The sequence below is a fragment of the Maylandia zebra genome, linkage group LG2, assembly GCF_041146795.1.
Source record: "Maylandia zebra isolate NMK-2024a linkage group LG2, Mzebra_GT3a, whole genome shotgun sequence".
In the NCBI taxonomy this organism is placed as follows: Eukaryota; Metazoa; Chordata; class Actinopteri; order Cichliformes; family Cichlidae; genus Maylandia; species Maylandia zebra.
Window position 1 is genome coordinate 6,428,466 of NC_135168.1, and position 14,735 is coordinate 6,443,200.

The following is a 14,735-nucleotide window of genomic DNA, read 5'->3' on the forward strand; positions in this document are numbered from 1 at the left end:
AATCTAATTGGGACCTTGTGAATTGGAATTGAACAGGTTCTAGAAATCAGTGATGATACTCAGCTCCAATACCCACCTATGATATTAGGCTTACGAACGCTGACTGGGTTTCATTTACCAGCTTTTTATGTTCTTCCTGCAGTTTCCTCCCCACATCACTCATCTTAACTTTTTTCCAGTCCTCCTCAGTCTAAACAGAACACACAACAATACAAAGAAAAGCTCAGGTGATTGATCTCTAACACTAGGCATCCCCAGTCTTATTCTTAGCAGTCTAACTTCTCACCATATCTTTGAAGGCCTCTCCATTGTAGTAGCGCTTGGATGCTGGATACTCTATCGTTTTGTCACATAGTTCCAGGAAACTGGAAGCCACCAGATGCAGCTCCTCTCCGTCATAGCCGTACAGCTTTTTGTCCTCACACGTCATCAGCACAAGCTCGTCACATGGACATGAGGTGCCCTTTACCACACCAATAACCTGCATTTTTACAATCTCGGGAAGGTAGAATTTTCCCCAGACGTTAACTTCATCATCATCCCCGTTGTATTTGGTGTTCTCAAGCTCTTCTATCCACAGGTCAGCACCACTTGGCTTCTTCAGGTGAACGCACATGCTTTTGTTTTTGGAAACAAAATCTTTCACCCATTTCAGGTACTTTTCACCTGGAAAGAAGCAGACAAGGAAATATGGATGAATGTAGAAGTGTTGGAAAAGACAAATAGCAAGGTTATCCTACAGCAGTTTGTGAAAATGTTGTATCTTGAAATAAGCAGGCAAAATGAGGATCTCACTTATCTCATATGTTCTGACTACCGACTTTCTTCAGTTAAAGGACAAAAAAAGGGCACACTGGAGGCTGACAGAGTGTGCAATGGTGGGAATCATTTTGCAGAACTCACTAAAGTTTGTTTCTCCTGGAACAAGCTTTTTACACTTCGGCAAATGAAAATACTGTGTTAAACTAAAAAAGAGCACAGACCAAGGTCTACAGTACTAACAGAAAAGCATGCCGTTACCTGTTGCCTGTCGACACAGCTGCTGATCTTCCTCACCAAAAAAATGAGGATCCCTGAAAGGAATAGAAAGGTTATGTTAAAATGAATGACTGTCACGGTGATCATGGGAAGCTCCGAAATATCACAACAATAGCTACGAAATCACAAAATGCAGTGTGATGTCTGTAAGCACCAAACATGACATCTCTGCAAATTCATCTTGAAATATGTAGGTACCTCACACGTACAGCTGCAGCCATCTCAGCCATTTATCACTGTGGCTGCCAAGTGGCTGCCACTTCACAAGCGCATGGCACAACATAGAAGAGCCACCTCCACAGGACAAGACTCAGCAGTCCATCTGCATCTTAAGGATAAAGGACACTCTTTCGAGGATGCCAATGTTCACATTTTGGACAGAGAGGACAGATGGTTTGAAAGAGGAGTGAAAGAAGCATCTATGTCCACTGTGAGCGACCATCTTTGAACAGAGGCGGTGGTTTATGACACCAACTCTCTGCCATCTATAATCCAGTTTTGAGATCCTTCCCAGACGCCTTAACGCCCACTCACATCCTGGGCCATCTGACCTCAGGATGATAAGGTGGGGCCAGGTTTCACAATGAACTCACCCGAAACTGGCTGATTGGGACCCACACCCAGTTTCACACCTTGGCTCAGGCGATTAGAGGATCATCAGGGGGTCCTTTTGTCCCTCTGTGGGGGGTCACTCCCACTAGGCTTATATCTGGGACTCTCCACCATTTGACCTTAGAACTGAAGAAGCTTCTCGGATGAGAGGTGAAACGTCTTCAAGTAACTTAAAGAAGTCCAGACGCTTTTCTTTGCAAGCTCCTTTGACTACGATGACCTGGATGACTGAGAACCTTCACAGACATAAGGTGAATGTGACAAACAAAGCGCCTTCTTGTTCTCTGTGATAATGTGAAGTTATTAATGAAAAAACAAACGAGTAAAAAACGGACTGGAAACATGTCTTCAATCAAAACTCGACAAAAACAAAGAAACAGCCTCACTTCTCTGCGACGCTCCCTAAAAATGACGTTACGTGTTACGTACCAGAGATTTCTATACAGCCCTTTATCAAGCCGAGAGAAAGTGACGCAAAACCCTCCAACTAATAACGACTAGCAGAGAGGCTCAGCTGAGTGTAGTTACCTGGTTTGCAGACGCATACAGACGTTTCCTGTCCTCTCGGACGCAGCTGTGATAGAACATGTGGTGCATTACCGCCACCAACTGGCTTGGAGTGAGGACCGGAAATCGCTCATGCCAAATCAAAAAAAAAAAAACATAAAGAAAGATTAAGTGAAGAGATAAATGAATACATTAAATCAAGAAGAAAAAAACCCACCACCGGACATATACATCCTCATATCCTTCTGTACAAATGAGTTTGTTTTAGAAACTGAAAAAAGCCACAAAACCTTCACATCTAGAAATCCTTTGCAGTAAAACTTGTTTTTTGGCAGGTTCCACGGGTTTTGAATCAGTTTTCTTCTTTATTCCTGATAATTTTGACAATGAAAAAGAACATGTTCTATAGGGCTTTGGAGTTGACGTCACGCCGCAATGCATTGTGGGAGCGCGGCACCATTTTCGAGGTCTACGAATCAAAACAAACACACTGTGTTGGAACGACGATTACAAGATGCTTAAAAGCAGCTCAAAAGAGAACGGACTGTATAGAGACCGATTGCGTCCAGAGCCGAAGCGGCGGTACTTGCAGAAAATAGCGTGCAGTGGAAATGTGGACCCGTATGAAATACGGCCGTGGAGTAGAAACCCTGAAGACGTAGCCTGATATATTTTCGTACCTTATCTGTGGAGTCAGCGCGTACAAGTCGTCATTCAAACAAAGGTAAGTCAGCTCGAGTACTGCGTGTGAAATGCGTTTGATTTCCCTGCAAACATTCACATTAGTGCAGCATAAATTCATTCATGAGGGGAAATTACAGTGAGAACATGTGGAGGCTGTTAGAGGGAGAAGATAGTGAGTTCAGTGCAGGGCTGTGCAGAGAGGTTTAAAGGGGCGGGTGCTCAAAGTTAAAAAGGGGCACATTGAACCAGGCTGAATAACAACAACACACTTTCATCAAGAATCTAATATGGGAAGGGCAGGGCTGTGTTGGTCTGAGACTGTAGACATTAAAAAGTCCACAGGAGAGTTGGTAGCTGATTAAACAAGTGTCATGAGATAATAACAAAATGCAAAGATTGGTGACAGCGCTTGGAACCATAAGGCAACAAAAAACTATGTATGTAAAAAAAAAAAATATATATATATATAAAAAAAACACCCAGCACGCCCCTGCGGGCGGTTTATCCTTCAAGCTCGGGTCCTCTACCAGAGGCCTGGGAGCTTGAGGGTCCTGCGCAGTATCTTAGCTGTTCCCAGGACTGCGCTCTTCTGGACAGAGATCTCCGATGTTGTTCCCGGGATCTGCTGGAGCCACTCGCCTATCTTGGGAGTCACCGCACCTAGTGCTCCGATTACCACAGGGACCACCGTTACCTTCACCCTCCACATCCTCTCGAGCTCTTCTCTGAGCCCTTGGTATTTCTCCAGCTTCTCGTGTTCCTTCTTCCTGATATTGCTGTCATTCGGAACCGCTACATCGATCACTACGGCCGTCTTCTTCTGTTTGTCTACCACCACTATGTCCGGTTGGTTAGCCACCACCATTTTGTCCGTCTGTATCTGGAAGTCCCACAGGATCTTAGCTCGGTCATTCTCCACCACCCTTGGGGGCATCTCCCATTTTGACCTCGGGACTTCCAGGTTATACTCGGCACAGATGTTCCTGTACACTATGCCGGCCACTTGGTTATGGCGTTCCATGTATGCCTTGCCTGCTAGCATCTTGCACCCTGCTGTTATGTGCTGGATTGTCTCTGGGGCATCTTTACACAGCCTGCACCTGGGGTCTTGCCTGGTGTGATAGACCCCAGCCTCTATGGATCTTGTGCTCAGAGCTTGTTCTTGTGCTGCCATGATTAGTGCCTCTGTGCTGTCTTTCAGTCCAGCTTTGTCCAGCCACTGGTAGGATTTCTGGATATCAGCCACCTCCTCTATCTGCCGGTGGTACATACCGTGCAGGGCTCTGTCCTTCCATGATGGTTCCTCGTCTCCCTCCTCTTTCTTGGGTTTCTGCTGCCTGAGGTATTCACTGAGCACTCGGTCAGTTGGGGCCATCTTCCCAATGTATTCTTGGATGTTCGTTGTCTCATCCTGGACTGTGGTGCTGACACTCACCAGTCCCCGGCCCCCTTCCTTCCGCTTAGCGTACAGCCTCAGGGTGCTGGACTTGGGGTGAAACCCTCCATGCATGGTAAGGAGCTTTCTTGTCTTTATGTCAGTGGCTTCTATCTCCTCCTTTGGCCAGCCTATTACCCCAGCAGGGTACCTGATCACGGGCAGGGCGTACGTGTTGATGGCCCGGATCTTGTTCTTACCATTCAGCTGACTCCTCAGGACTTGCCTGACCCTCTGCAGGTACTTGGTGGTTGCAGCTTTTCTAGCGGCCTCTTCATGGTTCCCATTCGCCTGCGGGATCCCCAAGTACTTGTAACTGTCCTCTATGTCTGCAATGTTGCCTTCTGGTAGTTCAATCCCCTCAGTTCTGACTACCTTCCCTCTCTTTGTTACCATCCGACTACACTTCTCCAGTCCGAACGACATTCCAATGTCATTGCTGTATAGCCTGGTAGTGTGGATCAGTGAATCGATGTCTCGTTCACTCTTAGCATACAGCTTGATGTCATCCATGTACAGGAGGTGGCTGACAACTGCTCCGTTCCGTAGTCGGTATCCGTAGCCAGTCTTGTTAATGATCTCACTGAGGGGGTTCAGGCCTATGCAGAACAGCAGTGGGGACAGAGCATCTCCTTGGTAGATCCCGCACTTGATGGTGATGGTGATATATATATATATATATATATATATATATATATATATATATATATACAGTGGGGCAAAAAAGTATTTAGTCAGCCACCGATTGTGCAAGTTCCCCCACTTAAAATGATGACAGAGGTCAGTAATTTGCACCAGAGGTACACTTCAACTGTGAGAGACAGAATGTGGGAAAAAAAATCCATGAATCCACATGGTAGGATTTGTAAAGAATTTATTCGTAAATTAGGGTGGAAAATAAGTATTTGGTCACCTCAAACATGGAAAATCTCTGGCTCTCACAGACCTGTAACGTCTTCTGTAAGAAGCTTTTCTGTCCCCCACTCGTTACCTGTATGAATGGCACCTGTTTGAACTCATCATCTGTATAAAAGACACCTGTCCACAGCCTCAAACAGTCAGACTCCAAACTCCGCCATGGCCAAGACCAAAGAGCTTTCGAAGGACACCAGGAAAAGTATTGTAGACCTGCACCAGACTGGGAAGAGTGAATCTACAATAGGCAAGCAGCTTGGTGTGAAGAAATCAACTGTGGGAGCAATCATCAGAAAATGGAAGACATACAAGACCACTGATAATCTCCCTCGATCTGGGGCTCCACGCAAGATCTCATCCCGTGGGGTCAAAATGATCATGAGAACGGTGAGCAAAGATCCCAGAACCACACGGGGGGACCTGGTGAATGACCTGCAGAGAGCTGGGACCAAAGTAACAAAGGTCACCATCAGTAACACACTACAACGGCAGGGAATCAAATCCCGCAGTGCCAGACGTGTTCCGCTGCTGAAGCCAGTGCATGTCCAGGCCCGTCTGAAGTTTGCCAGAGAGCACATGGATGATACAGCAGAGGATTGGGAGAATGTCATGTGGTCAGATGAAACCAAAGTAGAACTTTTTGGTATTTTGGTATCCTGTATTTGTTGTTGAAGACTTCTTCAGCTTCTTCTCAAGGACATCAGCTGCTTGTTTGGCAGCAGAGGCAGTTAAGAAGCTTCCTGAAAAACACTGAACAGTGAGTTCACTGTGGCATATGACAGATTCAGCTTTCTGTGTGCAAATGTGTCTGTGTCGACCTTTCAAATGCTGTTGAATCCAAAACATCAGCGGCTCCTCGGCTGCTCGCTTCATGCACTTCTGTCTGTGTGACAGTCCAATGACATCACAGCTGTTTCCAGCCCCAGTGTCTCAGGACTGGACACCTTTAAACATGTCGAGGATCAAACAGCGTCCAGCTAAACACACATGAAACTATCAGAGCTGACAATCATTCCAATAACATCTAATGGTTCATGTATGTAGACACAGGACTACAAGGAAATGGCTCTCAGCATCTGGCTGTGGGAACACATGAGTCCCTGTTTGTGTTCAGATTGTGTGCATGTTTTAGACGTGTGTCACATGTAGAAACACAACAATCCCACAATGACACACAGATGTGTTTGACACAGCTGTGCAGCTGTAAGTTGTTTCTAATGATTCATTGAAGCTCTTCTAACATTCTGGAGACGATCAGTACATGAATCTGTTCAACACGACAACAATTTGACTTCAGTGTGAACGTTTGCATTAAATAACCTTCTTCATCCAGCTGACAGCATCTTCATCCTATGATGTGAACAGTTCCTCCTGTTGATGACAAACCTCTGACAGGATCTGCTTGAGGAGCTTTTTCATGTGCAGCTCTCTGAGCTCAGGGCTGAGCTGCTGTTTCATCTTTAAGAGCTGCTGCCTCCTCGCCGGACTTGTTCTCCTCTTCTTCTCCTAATGACACCATTTCTGCTTCATATTAAATTCAATAAAGATGCTGACATGTATCTGTAGCAACAACATCATTGAATCTAGAACAACTGGAGCCAAACCAGTGGCTCTGCTGGGATCACTGGTGAGCCAACACTTCCTTGTTGATGCAGATTTCAGGGCTTCCTTTTGCTCCTCCGTTATAACTGTTCTCTCTTCTCAACACATGATGACACAAAGGAATCAGCAGTGACAAAGATGATGCTGAAGAGAAGCACACACTTCACACATATAACAGACCAGTGCAGTTACACACACCTCTGCTCGACATCAGGCCTCAAACAAAGACACAAAACACTAACTTGACTCCAAACAGAAGACATTCTCGCAAAAAAATCACGGTTTTAGTAACGCAGTAACGCAGCGTTCCTACGGGAAAGTAACGGTAATCTAATTACTGTTTTTGCAATAGTAATCCCTTACTTTACTCGTTACTTCAAAAAAATAATGGGATTACGCGTTACTGGAGCGTTGTTCTCCTCTGTAACAAAGCAGTGATAAAGGAATAGATGCTGATTTTATTAACTTGTGTCTTTGTGCTGCTGGATTCAGTCTGAAGCAGGCAGCAGTGCTGAACCTACCAGTGTAAATGTGATGGTGGAAGCAGAGGCCAGCACTTGGCAGTGCTAAACACAATAAAAGACTCACAAGTTCCTGCTCAAAGGTCAGCTGCCTTCAGATCAATCATTAACCTGCAGCAGGTTGTGGCCTGATGTGTTTGTAAGAGTTTCACTTTCAGGAGGAGAAGATTTAAACGAGTCACACAAATGTGAACTACAAAGTCTGTGACACACAATTTATGCAAACTGCATGAAATCTGACCTGAAGAAATCCAGTCTTCTGCCTGTTGTGGTTGTGACAGCTGCTCGTAGGAGAGTTTGTTTGTAGGAGGTGGAGATGTTCTCAGATCAAGTGCGTAATCGTCTCTTTGTGTAGACGCTAAAAGCTGTGAGCCAAAACTCTCTGCTCTGAAACTCTTCACTCAGTCCTCACGCTGAGAGTTTAGAGGCTGAACTTCTTGTTCCTCCATAACACTTTTCATGAAACAGCAGAAATGAGCTTGTGTTTCTCAGCAGTGCGCACACAGAGAACCGATCCTCTCTGCTCAGTCTGAACAAATCAAAGTGAAACGTCAGTGAAAACACAGCTGCTGATCAAACTGTGTCAGATTAATGCCTCAATGTTTCACTGTGAGGTTAAAAAATACATAAAAATGATTTAAAGAAGTAGGAGGCAGATTTTCACAATAAGAGCACTTTGTTTTTAATTCAGTTAATGTCAAACTGTCATCAACACCTCTGTGTTGTCTCTGAGCAGATTCAGGCATTACTCAAATAATAAAGGCTTTTTTTCACTATTATACTTTTCATTAGTCTCCAGGTTGATGATTATAAACAGAATTATTAAAGTTTTTATCATTTCAGGCTGAAAATCAACATGAATTTGGTTCTAATCAAAGAAGCTCCTTTAATGTGTGTCATTAAAATCCTCACACAGACTTAAAAAGGCGACATTAACATTAAAATAAATGAAAGAAGCTTCAGCTGAGAGCTTCATGCAGTCATCATCAGCAGCTCATAGCAGTCACAGCTCTTTATTACGCAGCTTTGCAGGAATTAAAGTGGCTGAAGTGTCAGAGTTTGTGTGAGAAGCTGCTTCATGGACAGCTGCACACACGTCTTTATTATTTCTTCATAAATCAAACACACAGGTTTGTCTGCAGATGATTTAAAGTGTGTCGTTGTGCAGTTAAAGCTGTTTGTGTGACGCCCTGACCTCCTGTGAATGAAACAGCCAATCAGATCCATCAGAGAGAGAGCAGGAAGTGTGTGTTTGTGACAGAACAAGGAAACAGTGATGATGATGAACATAAAGGTCCTCTGATGTTTCCTGTTACAGTAACGCTTGTTCATCTGTTGCTCTCCTACACTTTCCTATAAATAAAGGAGAAAAAGTCCGTTTAGTTTCATTTCCTACAGCTCAGAGTTACACTTCACATTCCTGCAGTCACATCAAAAAGCTTCACTTTGGTCCAACATCTACATGTTAACATGAAACACAGACAGACTCAGAACATCTGGAACATCTGCAATTTGACCCAAACTGTTATAGCCAGGATATTTTATTTTATTTATTTATATTCTGCCTGTTAGCTTAGCACAACAACAACAACAACAACAACAAAAAGGCGCTCTCTCACCCAGGAAACACGCAGAGAGAGAGAGAGAGCGTCACCCTCTAACCATGGCAACCGTAATGCTGCCACCTAGAACATAAGAACATCACAGCTGTCAAACAAAACCCAAATTGTCCTGACCGCCACAATATGAAACAGGGAAGTACCGGCGTGTAATCCATTTACTTCAACAAAGTAACTGTATTCTAAATGCCACCTTTTTAAACGGTAACTGTAACGGAATACAGTTACTCATATTTTGTATTTTAAATACGTAACGGCGGTGCATGTATTCCATTACTCCCCAACACTGTATATATATATATATATATATATGCCTCTCCCCACCGCAGGGAAAAGGGTAACACCACCTGGGTCTGGGTGCAGTTCCCCCCTCCAGGGGCAAGGGTACCTAGACCCGGTTTGTAGAGTACGCTTGGGGAGTGTGATCGTGTGTACAGCGTCTCTTTATGTCTGTCTCCACGTCGGTTGAGTGTGGAGTAAGTGCATATGAGAGCATGAGGGTGGGAATGGATGTTTGTGTCTGTGTGTGCCTGTATGTCTGTGTCTATATGTCAGGTTGGGTATCAGACGCCCCACCACCACTTCCCCTGCCAGTGGCGGACTCCCTCAGGTGTCGGTGCGTTGGTGGTCCTTTGTGTCCGGGGATGGGCGTCCAGGTACACACCGGCTCACTCCTTGGCGGCCGCTTATTGGGGCTCGCTCGGGCCACTTCGGAGGTGGGGTGCCCCCGGCCTCTCAGCCTGGGGCTCGGTCACTCAGGCACAGCTGGCTGCCGGCGGAGCTCACGGGCGCGTCACTACAACTCCCCCTGGCTTCTGCTCCGCGGCTGCTGAGTGAGCCCTCATCTGGGACTCTCCTCAGCTCTTTCCGGGACAGTGGCGCGGCTGCCCCTCTGTGGGTCTTCCTTGGTCTCTTGTGTTCTGGGGGCCTCTGGATGTCTGGAGTTTTGATCTCCTCCATACCTGCTTCATGCCCTGGAGGACGGGGCTGTGGCCCCCCCACACCCTCTAGCAGATCATTACATGAAGGAACCTTTTAAAAACAAGCGCGTCCATGCTCACAGGTGTACACACGGGTGATCACACCCACAAACTACACCCTTTTTGGCTCCTACCTCAAAGCACACTGTGTTCTGTTGATCTTATGTGCTGCACAATAATGTTTAATATTTAGTATTTACTGTCATATTCCCATATATCATCGTGATGTTGTTTATTATGTTGCTCTCTTTTTTTTTGCTTGTTTTCTTTGTTCTTTCTCAACAGGTGATCCAGGTGATCGATGGATGCATTTTGATCGATGGATGTATTTTTTGTCTGTTTGTTATGTTGGTTTTTTGTTTTTTGCCCTTTATCACCATCCCTCTTCCCCGCTGTTTTTCTTTCCCTCTTTCTTTCCCCAGTCAAGTCTGTCCCGTATTTAACAAGTGAAAATAAAATAAACAATAAAAGGTGAATCAAATGGACCATTTGGTGAAGTAAATCCGTTGGGCATCTTTCTTCGTCTTTAGACAATAATTAAAATAATAATAATAAAAAGAGCCAAACGGGACAGGCAAAAAAAAAAACTACACAATCATTTTCCTCCAATGACGACTTTTCACTTGCAGAAATGGTCCTGTGTGATTTCCAGGCTGTGATATAAAAACTAGTTCCTAATGGCAGCGACTCACTCAGTAAACATGTGTTTCCTTCACCAACCTCACACACAGATCCAATAAGATCAGGAAGTGGGCAGTATAGTACAATATGTGTTATTCTGTGCTGCACTGCCCAAACTAAAGATCTGCTGAAGTGTTGGAAATGATCCAGATGTTTATTTTGGATGATACAGCAGAATATCAGACATGAAAGTGGAGATAACACAGAAGACCTGCAGCAAAGGTCAGAGGTCAGACTGGGCCCTGGATTCAACAATGAGCCAATGATCATCAAGCAGTGACTAAAGCAGAGCCCTGACGTTCTGACATTCATCACACAGTCAGAACAAATGTCTGCTGATGACTTCATCTCATGAAACGACTGATAGATGTCAGTTCATTGATCAGCTGAGCTGCTGATCTTCATCGTCACAGAAACATTCAGCTTGTTTCAATCAGTAAATAACTCCCACTACTCCCAGTTTGAACTGTTCCCACTCAAAATGCTGTGAGAACAATGATCATTGTAGAACTTCACAAACATCACGTGTTGTTTTCCACATGTAAGATCAGCAAACATACAGAAACTTCCTGTTGCCACACACGGCCTCTAAAATCTCTTCCACGCTTTCTGTCTGAAGTCCACTCTCTGTGTCGGATCCACAGGAAACAACAAGATCTTCTTAACATGGTTTTCAATGTGTCTTGTTGAGAATTCAGTTTTACCCCGGTTCTTCTTATTCCTCGAGCATCCAGAGATGGCACCGGACTCAGTAGTCATTTTCACAAAATCTTTATTCATCTACATTCATCTTCATTTAAGCATGCACTTCTAGAAGGGAAGATGAGGCCGGTGTCCCTCTACAAAAATCTTCACTCCTTTGTTGGTTACAGTCAGCTTTATAGAAGTGACCCCATCATAAAACCCCCTCTACGGTGTGCTGCAAACTCTCTCTGTTTGTATGTGCACCAGCACGTGAATGCCTACATGTGCACGTTCCCACGTGTCTATGTGAGTGCTCGTGAGTGAGTGTGTGCGCATACCTGTGTGTATGTGTGAGTGCACATGAGTGAGTGTGCGTGTGGATGTGTGTGTGTAACAGTTAAAACACTGTGGGGGTAGATGACTCCCTAGAGGTCATAAACCCCTACCTTGCATCCTCTGGGGAATTTCCACTCAGTGGGGGAGAAGCCTTCTAAAATCTACTCCTAACTTCACAAGAGAGTGAGGCCTTTATTACTTTACAAACAGTGTCCCTACAATAATTCTACATTCTATGATAACATATTTCTAAACTCTAAAATAAGCTAAACATTCCTACAAGTCCCCCTTTTTTATCTGCTCCATGGCAGATAAAACTAAACTAAATCTTTCACCATAATGTTTTCATACTGTGACTCCCCATTTCCCAAAAGTGGCATCATGGTGTCGGCCTTTGTATCAGACTCTCCCACAGCACGATTGATGAGTCTTACGAACAAGGCTCTGATACAAGGCACACAACAACACCCACATGTCACTAATACTGCAATGAAAACAGACAAAGAAACCATAATTGACATACGTAATAAAATCTTTCCATTGCCCAAAGACAGAGGTCGTCCACGCTTCCAACAGGTCATCTAATCCCGAATGCTCATACATTACGGTGGACGTCTTTAGGCCTTCCAGAACTCGGGTCACAGAGCCGTCGGGAACTGTGTTATTTGGAATGAAAGTACAATACATATCCCCAAACGCCCCCTTTTTATCCCAACAACATATCTAACGCCATCCGATTTAGTACTGCCATTAAAGACGTTGGACTCAACTGTTCAGTAAGCCCTTGCATTTAATGACAGCACAAAGATCAAATGCATACGAGATTGTGGACCCTTTAACGTAGTCCAACTCTACACCGCCATAATAATCCAAACACTCATCTGATTTACCTGTTTCACTACGTTTGGTTCGCTCCACCGTGGCCTGTGATGGTGGAGTTGCTGGAATGGATTCAGGTCTGTCTCTGGGCAATTCACTTGCAAGAAAAATCAAAGTTACAATCACAACAGTTATCACTCCTAACACTACCATTGCTCTCCACTTTCCCCATAACCCCATTTTAGTTATTTCTCTCATCGCTTTTGTCCAATGTAATCTCACTTGTTCTTTTGTTTTGTTTTGTCTTTTTGTTTTTGTTTTTATTTACTTTTGTTTTCGTCGTTATTGTTATTATTATTTTTAAACCTTTATCTTCTGAGTCGGGTGATTCTCTCTTACTCTTCTTTCTTCAACTTCCGGGGTAGACTACCCTTCAGTCGTTGCATGGATCAGGGATTTATTCTGTCCCTGGGCTGGGATCCATGTAGGGGGGTCTCAGCCGAGTTCCCCCTTTTTTCCTTTGCAGAGAGCCTTTCCGACCTCTTAGGCTCTTCCGCTACAGCACACTAGCTCCAGTGGTACCAGGTTTCCCCTTTCCCTTTCAGTCGGACCGCGTGTGAGGTCCTGGTCTCCACCTCGAATGGACCCCCCGTCCACCTGGGCTCGTTCCACTTTCGTTTGTAGACCTTCAGCCACACCCACTTTGCCTCTGGCACCTCACGACATCTACAAATTGAAAAAATAACACTCCTCTCGCCACACGGCTTTCGCCATGTGTCAACTCCCCAATGAGACATGCATAAGAATGTTGCACAGTCTCCCTAAAACAATCTAAATCAAACTTCACATTTGCAACCAACTATAGATCATGAAAGTGATAAAGTACTCAGCATAACAGACAAGTATCATGTGCAGGTTTTCTCCAATCATTAAATCACTATTATTACCATAATTTGTCCCAAATCATGAATCATCCCAATTTATTCCACAATTTAATCTGTGACTTCCCTTAAACAATGTCACTCCACCCATTTCATCACTATGAGCTCAATAGCCCATCTTCAAATATTCCATAAAAGCTGCATCCCTTATTTGTTTTTCTCATGTCACTTGTCCACTTCTGCTGAATGCTACATGCACTCTTAAAGAAAACAAAACCTGTAATAAAGAAACAAACATCCACCAATTGTTCTGCTAAAAACCACATCATCAAATCACATAAAAAACTGCAATGCTGTAGAAAAAATGCAAATGTTAGCGCTGCGCAGGTGTGTACACACTTTCTCACAGTAACTTCTGTGAGTACCACAAGCCCATGAATAACACACCTCTGATAGATTCACAAACATAAAAATGGCATTTAAAAGGTTAAACCATCACGCAACCTCAGATGTTGCTATCATTTTTCTGCTCCTGTAACAGAGACACACACAGAGATACATCCACACCTTTGTCAGGTGGGGGTTGACTTCACGCAATGGTGTTAAGTCAGTCAGTCTTGTCAGCTTTTACCAGTCAGTCAGTTTGTTTTATTTCCATTCATTCATTCATTCATTCATCCATTCTTACTTTCTTTGCTGATAGTGGAACCTGTCGTCGCATTTAGTTTCCACTCTCAGCAAAATGACGTCATTTCAAAAAGAAAAGAAGAACTTTAGATCAGATTACATCGCTGAATCCTTTTTGGACAGGGACTTGTCCCAATAAGTGGCTTTCTCCAGAGCCCATTTTAATGTGGAGAAACCCACCCGCAACGGTTTTCTTCCCGACGTGCAGATCTGCTTAAAGAAAAGAAATTCACAAACAAAAATCAGTGCACTGTTCAAAAAATAAAAATAAAATGAAAAATGACAAATAAACTGAAAAACAAAAGAAAAAATACAAAAGCCCGGTCTTAGGACTTGTCACAAAATGTTCTTTCTCTTATAGGTGAGAAAACACCCGTACTTCAAAAACAAAAACAAAACAAAACAAAAATCTGCCAGTTTCACTCATTTAAACTCTGGCTGCAAGATTCTGATCACCCTGCTCTCATGTTCCCCAAAATAATACTAATTCAGTCGTCTATGTATCAGTTCTCAACCCACTCAATAAACCAGACAGGATGATGGTAACCGTATTGCCTACTTAAAATTGTGTGTGTGTGTGTGTGTGTGTGTGTGTGTGTGTGTGTGTGTGTGTGTGTGTGTGTGTGTGTGTGCCCTCACAGAAGGAAGGTCACAAACCAATGATTCTAAAGACAGAACAGAAAGATACAGTTGGAAGATGAATGATTGCGTTTTTATGATGCGTAGTAAAACGA

The 14,735-nt window shown here is 44.0% G+C and overlaps 2 protein-coding genes and 1 long non-coding RNA gene across 3 annotated transcripts in view; 1 reads left to right on the forward strand and 2 right to left on the reverse strand.

Moving 5' to 3' along the window:
* LOC112432914 (uncharacterized) overlaps positions 1 to 14,735 on the forward strand; it is a 118,351-nt gene that overhangs the window by 101,089 nt on the left and 2,527 nt on the right. The window lies entirely within an intron of this gene.
* Positions 1 to 14,735, reverse strand: part of LOC143413219 (uncharacterized) — a 332,604-nt gene that overhangs the window by 45,191 nt on the left and 272,678 nt on the right. The gene's annotated exons all lie outside the window — the stretch shown is intronic.
* Positions 77 to 1,503, reverse strand: LOC112433217 (uncharacterized). Its single transcript, XM_076875979.1, has 4 exons — positions 1,237 to 1,503; positions 1,021 to 1,073; positions 287 to 666; positions 77 to 190 (listed from the first exon to the last, which is right to left on the reverse strand). The coding sequence occupies exons 1-4, from the start codon at positions 1,266 to 1,268 to the stop codon at positions 77 to 79; spliced, it is 579 nt and encodes a 192-aa protein (XP_076732094.1). The 5' UTR covers positions 1,269 to 1,503.

What these genes read in the sequence shown, in the direction of transcription:
- LOC112433217 (XM_076875979.1), bottom strand. Translation starts at nt 1,268, where the DNA reads ATGGCTGAGATGGCTGCAGCTGTACGTGTGAG. An exon ending in GCTGCAGCTGTACGTGTGAG is followed by an intron (nt 1,074 to 1,236) that starts GTACCTACATAT and finishes TATTCCTTTCAG; the next exon opens with GGATCCTCATTTTTTTGGTG. An exon ending in GCTGTGTCGACAGGCAACAG is followed by an intron (nt 667 to 1,020) that starts GTAACGGCATGC and finishes GCTTCTTTCCAG; the next exon opens with GTGAAAAGTACCTGAAATGG.